At 37.0% G+C, this 12,996-nt stretch overlaps 1 protein-coding gene across 2 annotated transcripts in view; it reads right to left on the reverse strand.

Annotated features, from left to right (window-relative positions):
- Positions 1-1,409: 1,409 nt before the first annotated feature.
- The window catches only part of LIN28B (lin-28 RNA binding posttranscriptional regulator B), a 128,190-nt gene continuing 116,603 nt past the window's right edge, over positions 1,410-12,996 (reverse strand). For both annotated transcript variants that reach the window (XM_078054396.1, XM_078054397.1), the window contains exon 4: positions 1,410-1,779. In XM_078054396.1, coding sequence (XP_077910522.1) covers positions 1,410-1,779 — 370 coding nt within the window. The remainder of the gene's footprint in view (positions 1,780-12,996) is intronic.

The following is a 12,996-nucleotide window of genomic DNA, read 5'->3' on the forward strand; positions in this document are numbered from 1 at the left end:
GGTCCCAGGTTTACTCACATAACTGAGGACCAACCTGAAAAGCATCTCTAACCCCATTACTGAATGTCCGTCCTAAATCCACCATGTCGGTTACTTCAGCATGAGTAATGAAGGGAACCTCCAACAAATTCATCTTAATGTATGAAATTCCTGTCGCTCTCTGGTGGGAGAGGCTGGGCACCTCCGCCGCAGGCCCATCACTCCAGCTGCCTGCCACCACTGCCACCAAACGCTGCACTTTTCAATATCCTTCACAGGGCAAACGTATTGGGCAATTATGAACATGCACTTAATTTTCATTCTCAACCCCAGTATTTTATTCTTACCTGTGCTGTTTTTAGAAACAAGTCAGATGACTCTCTAGGGGGGAAAAAAACAGCCACCAAAAAAATACACCAAACGACTGGAGCTTTCCTCCAAAGTCTTCAGTAGTAAACAAGGAGGCCCCCTGCTCGAAGGGATGGTTTGGACTGACTTCGTCAAGGGAAGCTGCTGTTGCCACAATCCCTTCAAAACTTCACAACATGTAAAAGATTATAATGAGCTGGTATCAAAATACCACTGAAAACAATCAAGTCACTACATTTATACATTGCCCTCCCCCTTCATTTTTCTGAATAGGCATCTAATTTACAATCAAAACTTACGAATTAAAAACATGGAAATATCGGCACAGAAATTACACATTCATTGTCTTTTTCTGGAGTTATGTATCCCAGATTCAAAAAAGCTTATAGCAGTCAGAGGCATGTGGAGTTAAGGTACTGCCTTCAAAGGGGGTTGGGGTAAGGGGGAAACACCCTATAGATATCAAGAGAAAGAGGCAATCCCAAACTTGGGAGAACTGATGACTTAAAACCTTTAGTACCATATGATTGGCAGCTCTGAGATCTGAAGTAGCCTTTGGTTCACACAAAAGGTAACAGTCATGTTTTTATTTTTATGTAATATAAAGGGAGTGGTATTTCAAGAAAAAAAGACTCCAGGGGTTATCTTTGAAACCATCTAAAATGCTTCCTATGGGTTTTCAATTCTTGGGGACGTCCAATTCCGTGAGGGAGGGTGTGTGCTTGTATCTGTAGACACACACACAGAAAGACAAATCCGCGTTAGAGATGTGTCTACAGTCCTATACCGACGCCTCGACACACACACACGCTCAGGCTCTCTCCCTCTCACACATGCACATACAGATACACATAGTATTTCATTCTCTGGATAACATAAAACATGACACCCTGCTCGAATGTAATTTGCTTAGAGTGATTTGTCTGTTTAAAAAAATTCACAGTTCCTCAACAGTAGTTAAAAATCCCCAGTCAGCTGCTGCTGTGAAATACTGCTCCCCTGTACTTGCATGAGGTAGACTTCCCAACCGGGGAAAGAAAACGATACATTAGGAAGAAGCGTTATGTCTTTTTCCTTTTTTGAACAGAAGGCCCCTTTTTGCTTGGTTCTTCCGGCGCCGCGGAGGACTTCGCCGAGGAAGCTTCTTGAGATGACCTGCCCGGCCATTCTGAGATCTCGAACCTCGCCTCCTGCGGAAACGGCGGTGACGTGCAGCCCTGCCCTCCGCCCAGCTCTCGAGGAAAGGTCGAAGTGCACGGCGGGGCTTCCGCTTCCTGTCGTCCCTGAGAACTGGCGGGCGGCTGCGCCACAGTCTTATGTGGGCAGTTGGCCACCATGTGCGCGATGCTCTGACAGTAATGGCACTTCTTTGGCTGAGGAGGTAGACTACATTCCTTAGCATGATGATCAAGGCCACCACAATTGTAGCATCTGCAACAAGAATAATGGAAACGTCTCAGAAGCGGGGAGCATGTGTCATAAAATGCGTTCTAAATCAAAAAAATATATACAAGTTGTCAATGAGATCAGCCTATTTTATTTATTTTTTTTAAACATTTTATTTTTGACAGAGAGAGAGAGAGCACAAGCATGGGAAGCAGCAGGCACAGGGAGAGGAAGAAGCAAGCTCCCCGCTGAGCAGGGAGCCCGATGTGGTGCTCGATCCCAGGACCCTGGGATCACGACCTGAGCGGAAAGCAGACGCTTAACCGTCTGAGCCACCCAGGCGCCCCGAGATCAGCCTATTTTAATGTGTCCTCTTAATAAGTATGTAATGCTATCTTTTTTTTAAGATTTTATTTATTTGTCAGAGAGAGCGAGCGAGCACAAGCAGGGGGGAGCGGCAGGCAGAGGGAGAAGCAGGCTCCCCGCAGAGCAGGGAGCCTGATGCGGGGCTCGATCCCAGGACCCCGGGATCATGACCTGAGCCGAAGCAGACGCTGAACCGACGGAGCCACCCAGGCGCCCCTATAATGCTATTTTTAATCAAAGTTGCTTCTAAGCCCGTCTTCACCAAAATGCTCTAACAAAGTGATAAAGCTAGCTGTGCTAAACACAACAGTAAATGAAAAACAAGAGTACTAAAGCACGAAACACTAGTCACTTCCATATAGAAATGACTTTTTTTTCAGACTTGACAGGTTCTTTTAAGAGAACAGTGTAGTCCACTAGAGGGCAGCCGGTGTCCAACAAAAAACAACCAGCGAGCTTTAAAAAGAAGTCAGTTAAAAAATAAAGCTGTTGACACATAGTAGGCACGGGCAATGCACTCCGCAATTAAGAAAATTGTAGACCAAATTAAATTTCATTTCTTTAACATCTCTTTGCGTGTTAATTACGTTGACTGTGGAAACCAGTTGAACTGGAAAATTTTTTTCCTTTGTACAAATTAAGTAATGAAGTGCAATTTGATATATAAGAAGTCAGATGTCTACGGTGAGTGATATCTGGCAAATTACCAAGTAATTTTAGAGCAATATAGTAAGTATCTGAATCAGAAGAAACTATAAAAAGCTTCTAAATACTTAGATTGGGTTAATAAAGGTAGCATCAAGTTCAATGATGGGAAGAATTTACTTTCTTTTCCCTCTGTAAGAGATTAGTTCTCCTTTCGGGTAAATTCTTCTAAATTGAAATAAACATAAATCTACCCTTAATATTTGAATACACACTGGGGGCTGGCTTTGTATGAGATGTCTGAAAATCTTAGTTTCTAAAAGCTGAACAAGTAAATTATTTGGGAATGATGTATTTGCTCAATTTCAGTCAGATTTTCTTTGAAAATTTTACATTCAAAACAAGTGGAGAAAATAATACTGTATATACTTACAAAGGTTTTTAATTTACTTGTTGAGTACAGAATTTGCTTGTTTTGTCTCCAAATGAAATGTTTTAAGAGCTATTTCAAATTTATTTTAAAATACATTTATGACTCCATAATTCTTAATATGAAACTCAGACGATAGGTCACAACATTTTTTAAAAAGATAGCAAATAAGTGGTAACAGTGAGCATCAACTTAAGACTATAATGACAGTCTACGGCCATACCACCCTGAACGCGCCCGATCTCGTCTGATCTCGGAAACTAAGCAGGGTCGGGCCTGGTTAGTACTTGGATGGGAAGACTATAATGACAAAAAATAATTATAATTAATTACATTTGTGTGTGTGTGTGTGTGAAAGAGAGAGAGGGAGAGAGAGAATAGCAAGCTTAACAACTTATACTACCATGTATTTCAAGACAAACGACTAAGCTACTACTAACATACTGAGCAGTTAGTATTCTATTTTCTGGGTCAAGGTATGAAGAGTGTTTTGTTGTTGTGTTGTGTTTTGTTTTGTTTTTACCTGGCAGAAACTAGGGTAAATATGGCCTATTTCTTAAGTTACCAATATTACCTTACAGATTTTAGAATTAAATGGATTCACAAAATGGGCTTTTATTCTTTGCAATAATTAACAAGTATTTATCCCAGGGAAAAGGAATGCATCATATTTTCAAAAATTTAAGGGAAGAACGAAGAAACCACTTTTTCTGATTATTTATTGTGCAATTACATACCTTAATATAATAAATTAATGAAATAATATTACAATCCAGATTCAATACTGTTTCAGCCATGTGTTCTAAGAGATAATGCAAAATTAAAGAACAATACAAATTACCAACAAATGATTGAAATTTGGGTCCCCCAAATAACACACTCAAAAATGGCATCTTTGAAAAATATAACCATATTACTTATCATAATGTTTTCCCACATAGTTCTCTTCTACAATGGAATAAGTGAATTCTTAAATTAAATTTGCACATCTATAAAATATCTCCTTTTGAATTAAATTCACTTCCTTGAGGATAACATCCACTCAGGAGCTCATTGTCAAAGAGGAGAAAATAGGTTAAAGCCTACAGTAATAGAACAAGCTCTCCTGCGGACACATCAATTTCATCCGTCACTGTGGTATGCGCTGTGTTATCCAATTCAGGGATCCATTTTGCCCACTCATTTACCAAGGGCCTCATGTCAGGATTCCACTTTTACAAATGGGGTCTTCCATCATATTCTGTACGTGCACTTACCATTACATTTGGGTTTTAAATGTTATTTTTAAGGACACTGTATAATTTTTTGTTTCCTTGCATTTTGATCTACTCCTTTAATTCACTCTCCTAGCTTTTCAGATATGTGCTATCATTAGGCCAGACTGTCTTCCACACTGAAAAGATTTGCATTTAGTGGATATGTGCTTAGTCTTAAAAGGGGAGGAGTGGTATTTATTCTCCTCTTCTATTTAATCATTCAGCGTCAATCACGCTTACCAAGAGTGCAGATCACACCCCATTATGAAACCCTGTCCTTCCCCAGGGACTGACACCAAAATGGAAATGCTAAGCTACCTTTCAGCCCACAAATGATACCACACCACACACTCCGTACAAGCTCTATGTGGTACTTGTCTCCTTTGTTCAGTGTCCACACCTCTCCCAATCAGCTAGCTTTTGTTAGTTTGAATGAATTTTACATTTGATGTGAGCATAAAAATGGCATGTGTGCCCTTGTATAGTTACATGCTTAAGAAATATAAGGACCCAGACTCACAGGCAAAAGACTACACATGAAAAAAACTATAATCATACTTCATTATACATTCCTATAGCCAACCATAAAAAGTAAAATCGTTCATGGTAAGTATTTTATAAAATGATGAACCAATGGCACAAAGGATATTTTCTCACCTATTAAAGTAAAATAAAAATGTTCAGATTAGTCTCAGAATTTTATCAAGTTCTTTGTAAGATTATAAATACTTTAATTCTAATGAATTAGCACATTCTACAGATATTACTTATTTAAGATGCTTTTGAAGATGGAAAATAAGAATTAAATTGGAGCCAATTTTTTAAAAGATTATCAAAATAAAATGAACATTTTTAAATGAAATGAGAATGCCAACAATACATATAGTAGGATAGAAGCACCTAAAATGGCAAAATAAATAAAAGCAAATCCTAAATTTAGGGCTTTAGAACTATGTAATTATGTAATGAAATAAGTAATTAGGGGGTCTTAATAAACTAAGCCCAAACAACGACATTAGTTAAGAAGTTAAACATATACAAAGTTCTGAGGATTCCAAAACAAAAATGAAAATTCTCATTCTGAAATCAGATTTTAGATCTGCTGTGACCCTTCTAAAAATTCTCATTTTTGAGGTCCAAGTCGCAGAATAACCAAATTATATTTTCAAATGATAGTAGTAACAATGGTTAGGACTGAGCTCAATTGAAAACCACTAGATTAGAATACGGACGTTAATTTTTTAATGATACTTGAATGATTTAGATGAAAGAATTAATCAATTGTATGTTCCACCTGGATCCGAAAAGTGATAATAAGTTGGGGAGAGGGGTGGTACTTCACGGAGAGTCAGCTTTGCCTGTCTAAAAGTGTAATGGAAAAAATAGAGGTTAGGTATTTGAAAGTGTTAACTTTTTAAGAATTTATATGGGAAATTAAATCTACATTCTGGGGAGGTTGAAGGCACATTAAGGATAAGTGTACAGAGATCTGTAAGTTTCTCAAGAACAAATACTGAGACAACAGTGAGTCAAGTATTATCAAGTATCAAAGTATGTAGTACCTAGAAAATAGGAAAAAGAAGTGCAAGCTATGGGCAGGAAGAAGGGGTGAAAACAGAAAAGAGGACATAAAAATCCATGGAAAAGAAAGATGTGAAAAACAATCAAGTTTCCAAATGGGAGAACAGAAAAGTCAAAGATTGGAAAGAATTCCAGAAACCAATTTGGAGAAAGGATAACTGACTCTTTGAAGAAATTGTTTATTAATCCTGATACAGTCCAACTAAAATCCAGAAATGATACTAATGACATTCAAGTCTATAGCTTTTTATTTTATTTTTAAAGATTTATTTATTTATTTTAGAGAGAGAGTGTGAGTAGGGAGAGGGGCAGAGGAAGAGGGAGAGAGAATCCTCAAGCAGACTCCCTGCTAAGTGCAGAGCCCCAAGGGGGGCTCGATCTCCTAACCCTGAGATCATGACCTGAGCCAAAACCAAGAGTCAGACGCTTAACCGACTGAGTCACCCAGGAGCCCCAGTATAGTTTTCGATTTTAATATGTCTGACGCTGGTTATCTAATCCAATCGTCTGCCAATCAATCCAACACCTGGGAGTGTCAGATGCCAGTGTGGGAGTGGGAGGGAGGTGGATGGCAGAAATGCCATCAAAGAACCCAAGAGAGCTAAAGAAAAGGAACAGATCCAGAGTACTTTCGATGAGAGCAATCTCCCACCCCGTACCTCCTGAGGGTCATAGAGTCTTCCAGAAGGCCCCATTTTGTTTTGATAGCGCCCACACATTCTAAATTTACACCTGGGTATAGTTTACTCACTTCACAGGATCTGCCCCAACATACCAAGAGGAGAGTTAGAAAACTTGGATGAATCACAGAGTTGGAAAAGCCTTTTAATAGTGCACACATTTTCAGATCTCTATCAAAGCAACCTATTCTTTATATGGATCTGTTTCTTGTATTTCATTCTTCTTAAATCGACTCTTAAGACTGTAAGCCAATTCAGCAATAAAACATTTTAGTAAGGTTAATTTTTATATATTTTTCTTAAGTACACTGGTAAAAACATTGAGTTTTTAAAAATACTGGCTAGCAGTGATTTATGATTTTAAAAATGTTTCTTATGGAACAAATATATATTTAACACCAAAAAAAAAAGTATTTGTATCTTTTGAAATACAGAAGCCAGTATCCCCCTAAATTACCTTAATTCATGTAAAAAATAAAATGAGCTATACAGAGTGGGGCTGAACATGCTGTTAACAGATTTAAAATAATAATAGAAATAATAAGAGGTTTAATTCATAAAAAGCTTATTATGTTCCAGACACTGAGCAGAAGGTTTCTAATGTGTTACATAATTTAATCCTCCCCCAAGCCCTATAAAGTAGGTACTACAACATCTCCTTTGTGTTGATGAAGAAACTAAAACTTGAGTTTACAAAGAAGGAAATTTTAATTGAAAATAATAAATTTTCTTTGCATTTTCATTATATGAAAAATTATACCCAACAATATTGATGTAAATTTTATCACATGTTAAGTCTAAAAAATTGAGTCCTGAATTTAAAACAGCAACACACACACACACACAAACATAGATTTGAAATAGATTATTTCCCGTGATTTGACTTACTGCTCTATCACTATGATGGGCGGATATGAGTGTCTCTCATTGAATGATCCCATTTATACAATGAAGGTTGGAACTAATTTAGTCCAGAGTTTTCAATGCCAATGCCCAGTTTTATTTCTACTCCTCTTGTACTTCATAGGTTGAAAATTTTTGTCTAAAAAATTAGTAAATAATTTTTCCATTTTCCTTAATCATATATGTTTAAAGACTGTAAGTCAGAACTTCAGGATGACATGTTATATTCAGAGCTATCAAACCAACTCAATAAAATTCCAGTCAAAATAAAGAACCCTGACATTTTAGTTAGCCCATGAAGTTGTATTAAATGTGAATGATTTATTTAGGCCTTGAAATAAATACTACAATGAGATTCTACTGGTTGGAGTGAATGTAAATTGAGACAGCCTCTTCTGGAGGGCAATTTGACAGCGTTATTTCAAAATAGTACATACCCTCTCACCCAATAACGCCAACTCTAAAAATTTGCCTATAGAAATATTCTACTATATTAGAAACGTATTCTAATATAGTGTTGCCCATATTGGTAAAAAATAGAAAAATTAAATGATAATAGTAATACTAATAATAATAATAAATGCTTATAATCAAAACCGGGTGGTCTGCTATAGTCGATGCTCTTTACCATTGAACTACAAACATGTGAAAATGGAAAGGAAATATATTTCCTTTCCCACATATATTGAGAAACACTGCAGATATTAAAAGAAATGAAGTAAAAGAATTTTTTTTTAAATGAGGTAGATCTGTATGTATTCAAATGGAAAGATCTCCAAGACAAATTTAGCAAAAAAAAAAAAAAAAAAAAAAGCAAACCACAGGATAACATATAAATATAGTATAATACTACTTATGTTTCAAAAACACTATATGGTTATAGGTAATTGTATGCATTTTTTCAAATGCATGGAAAAAACACTGGAAGGATAAACAGTAAATTAACAGGGGTTACATCTGAGGAGAAGAGAGATGTAATATGAAGGAGGACTTTCATGCTTACTCCATATTTTTGTAGTTTCTTTTTTATTTATTTATTTATTTTTTAGAGAGAAAGGGGGTGTGAGTGGTGGGGAGGGGCAGAGGGAGAGAGGGAGAGAGAATCTTAAACAGGCTCCACGCCCAGTGGGGAGCCTGACCTGGAGCTGGACCTCACAACCCTGAGATCATGACGTGAGCCCATAGCAAAAGTCTGACGCTTAACTGACAGAGCCACCCAGGCGCCCTGAGTTTCTTTTTTATTTATTTATTTATTTTTAAGACTTTATTTATTTGACAGAGAGAGACACAGCGAGAGCGGGAACACAAGCAGGGGGAGTGGGAGAGGGAGAAGCAGGCTTCCCGCAGAGTAGGGAGCCCAATGCGGGGCTCAATCCCAAGACCCTGGGATCATGACCTGAGCTGAAGGCAGACGCTTAACCGACTGAGCCACCCAGGCGCATCCCCGAGATTTTTTAAATAACAAGAAAGAATTATATGTTGTTTGTGTAATTAGAAAAAGAGCAATTGTATAGCTCCATAGCTCCACCTCCATTTTGTAATTCCACCATTATTACTGTTCGTCACTGGACAGTGAACGTGTATACCAGCAGTTCTAGAATCATCTTGGAAGCTTTTAAAAAAATACTTACCACACCTAGATGCTACTCCACACTGATTAAATTAGAATCTCTGAGGTTGGAGGCCCAGGCCTCAATACTTTTTGAAAGCTTCCCAGGTGAGAGTGAGCCACTTCTTGAGAACTGCAGCTGTATGCAAACCCGAGTTAGCACTGACAACCTTACCAAGAGATCACTCATAATCCCAGCCATAAGGAATGTGGTCCAAAACAGAATAAATCTTTCCAAACACTGTTTCAACAGGTCACTGATGCCTCAGAAAGGAGAAAGGAAGGAAAGGAAGGAAGAAAAAAATGTGTATGTATCTTATTTCCTTACTGGGAACGAAAAAGGATTCCCTAAAATTTCAGGTTGTGAGAGCACAAAGGCCCATCACCTTTTACCATCACTGATCCTTGCTAATTGAGGAAGCAAACCAGTGCAAAAATCTACAGAGTTTAGCTTTAGGCGTAGTTTCTCTGCTTCTGAGACCATCATTCAATTCTGAGTTCATCAATCAAGGATGGGTTCAATGTGTAGGAACCCATGTCATCAAAATGGGTGATAATTTACAGCTCTTAATCAATTGCTACTTTCTCTTAACTTCACCATCATTACCAATTAACATTTATTGATTTCCCATAATAACTCAAGTATCCATCTTCTGTTGTTTGCATCTAAAATAATCCTCAAAAACATATAAACTTTAGTATAGATACACTCCTACAAACATTTCTAATGACCAAGTTCTGTTGGCTATTACATAAAAATTACTTCCTTATGAATATAAATATAATACCAAGATGTCTGCTTTTTATAAAAATCTATTAGCCATGGCATTTAAAAAAAACTCAAATATTTAAGCTGCATTTCACCTGAAAGAGTGCTATTGATAAAGTATTTCTCACTCTGTCTTCTACACTTAGAGAAAAAGAAAGTACAGGATAAATGATTGAAAGAAAACTGGCTTAGTTAAACCACCTTAAGGATAGGTTTTCAGTATTTTTTTTAAAGCAAAATTTAGTCAGTATAATTGCCATTCAGCTCTTTCTGGTGCATAATAAATGGGAACTGTCTGGAGGGCTCTGTATTGTCTAGTGCTAGTCAGAGGAAGGGTCAGTCTATTGTGGCATAGAATTCTAAATTCTAAAATTGCCGGCAGTGGAGGGGCGCCAGGCTGGCTCAGTCAGAAGAGCATGTGACTCTTGATCTCGAGGTTGTGAGTTCGAGCCCCAAGTTGGGAGTAGGAATTACAAAAAAGTAGAGTACAAAAAATAAATATACTTAAAAAACCGTTGGCAGTGGAAATAAATACTTTAGGTCTCCTCCAAACTTCAGTTTTCAGACCATTTAACTAAACTGATCTGGGGTATGCACTGAGTTCAGAGGGTATTTTTTTACCTACCAACTATTGTTCTATCCTTTTTTATCATGTCTATTAGTGAATTCAACTGCTTCTAATACCCATGTAATCATTTTCATAAATTGAAATGAAAAAAAAAACCACTTAAGAATATCTACTATGTGCAGGGAGAAAATTATCTGAGAAATAATATAAAAAGAAAATCCATACTAAAGGATGTAAGTTTCCAGAATGAAAAGGAGACCAATTTCCCAGGGCAACCGATTAATTAAAAAAAAAATCAACATAAGAAATATTTTATTTATATTTCAGAGCACTAGTAATAAGATTACAAAAATTTTTCAGAAAAAGAAAATTATATCAACAGTAATGAACATTCGATGATCTTCAGATGTCTCAAGACTAATACTGGAAACGAGAAGAAAATTAAAAAGTGTCCTTAGCATTTTGGGGGAAATCATTTCCAACATAGAAAAAAATATACTGTAAGTACAACTTTGCACTAAGATAGTAATGGAATGTAGGTAAATAGTGAGCTGAATGGTAAGATTTATATATTTACATATTTTACATTGTTTAATGTCTTCTGACTGCTTTCTGAACCATCTTATGTTTATTAGTTTTGGGACATTCTCTCTGATAAATGCCATGGTCTATCATCTGTATCATAATGCCAGTCAAAAATGCACCAAAGCATCTTGAAAACCAGCTAAAATATAGTAATAGCTCTATTTGCAAACCTTTCATCATCTTATGAAAACAAAACAGTATGATGGAAAATGTGGGGGGCAGGCATGTGATGAATGGCAGCACAGGGTCTCAAGCCAAAGCAGGGATAGAACACAGCAGGTTTAAAAGAGAAGAGGACACGGAAGGGGAGAGAAATCATTGGAGAAATGGGGACAAAGGGAGGCTTTTTCATGTAAGGGCACTTCATTCAGGTATAATTATAAGACAGACATTTTGGTATTTCATTCCATTATGGCTAGAAGTACTTGGTGGATTTTGCGGCAATCCCACAGAACAATAATCATTTGTTCAGAGTCTGCTACTTTGTACCATAGCTTGAGAAGGAGCATAATAATGAATTCTAGGTCATAAGTTAAATCTGTATTTGAGATACAAATGGTATCTCTCTTGTAGGTAACAAACAACATTCCAGACAGGTAATCTGTTCTGGCTAATGGAAAAGTTGAAAAACAAGGAGAAAGATGTACTTAAACACAGATAACTTAATGCTTTCCAATGTCTTAGAAGTAAAAGCAGTTTGTTATGAAATTGGACCCAATCTCACAGGCTGGACATTCTGTCAACACTGCTTTTATGATCCAACACAACTAAGGAGGAGTGTCTAGCTCAGGATGTCTCTCTCTCTCTCTCATACACGCACGCACACGCACACACACATGCGTGCCATAAGCAATCCTATAGCGGAGGCGTGTAACCATCCAAACTGTGGATTTAAATGTATCCTTGTTGGAACCAAGTTCAGCTTATCTACCATATTTGGTCACAGTGACTTTTAGCTAAGAGAGTATTTTTAGGTTACTCCTGGTCTCAAATACAAAGGAAAGGAAAAACATTCAATATTTAACTAGAAATGGTTAAAATTGGGTGTCTGCTTAGATGGGAGAATCAGATTATAATATGCAACCTGAAAATGTTGGTTCATTTATCTATTATAGCAGTCTTGCTGAAAATTTAAAACCCCCAGGGCTGCTTGCTTTTCACTAGACCATTTCACATTGCCAGCGTCAGAGGTGTGACAAAGGTCGTAAATAAGCATTGGTTCAGCCGGAAGAAATACAATTCCACTACTGCTTTTGTGTCAACTTTTATAAATGTTTTTTTTTCCTTGGTCATCATACGATTTCCTTCTCCGGCTCTGTAAACCAGCCCTATTTTTATGTTATTTTACAAGTCATTCTTAAGTGATACCTTTCTCTTTAGGTGTACACTGAATTTTTTTTTTAACTATTAAAGCACAAGCAATCTTCAAAGAGTAGTTTCATCATGATTACTTGATGTGTGAAGCAATAATTTGTCATCTAGACAAATGGATGTAAACGTCAAAACAATACATGAAAGAATTTAAATATACAATAAAAACACCTTAGGTAAATAAACAAAGACTACAGAATAAAAGTGACTGGCTCATATTTTATCACACCTTGCTATTAAAACAGAGAAGGAAGAGACAGCATGTACAGAGGTCAAGAATCAATTTCACTGGCATGACTGATGACCCGCACAGGAGAAGGTTAGATAATAGTTCCAGATTTATGCTGGTTGTTTGCAAGCTGGAGGCAACAAGAGGGCTAGATGAGAAGATTTTAGCTAAGTGAGTCATTATTTAGCCAAATGGGTTATTGAAAGCTTTGACATTTCTATGACTAAGCTACTTTTGGTGCAAGTGTCAATGTTGGTAGTATTTGAGTTT

The sequence above is a fragment of the Halichoerus grypus genome, chromosome 9, assembly GCF_964656455.1.
Source record: "Halichoerus grypus chromosome 9, mHalGry1.hap1.1, whole genome shotgun sequence".
NCBI lineage: Eukaryota > Metazoa > Chordata > Mammalia > Carnivora > Phocidae > Halichoerus > Halichoerus grypus.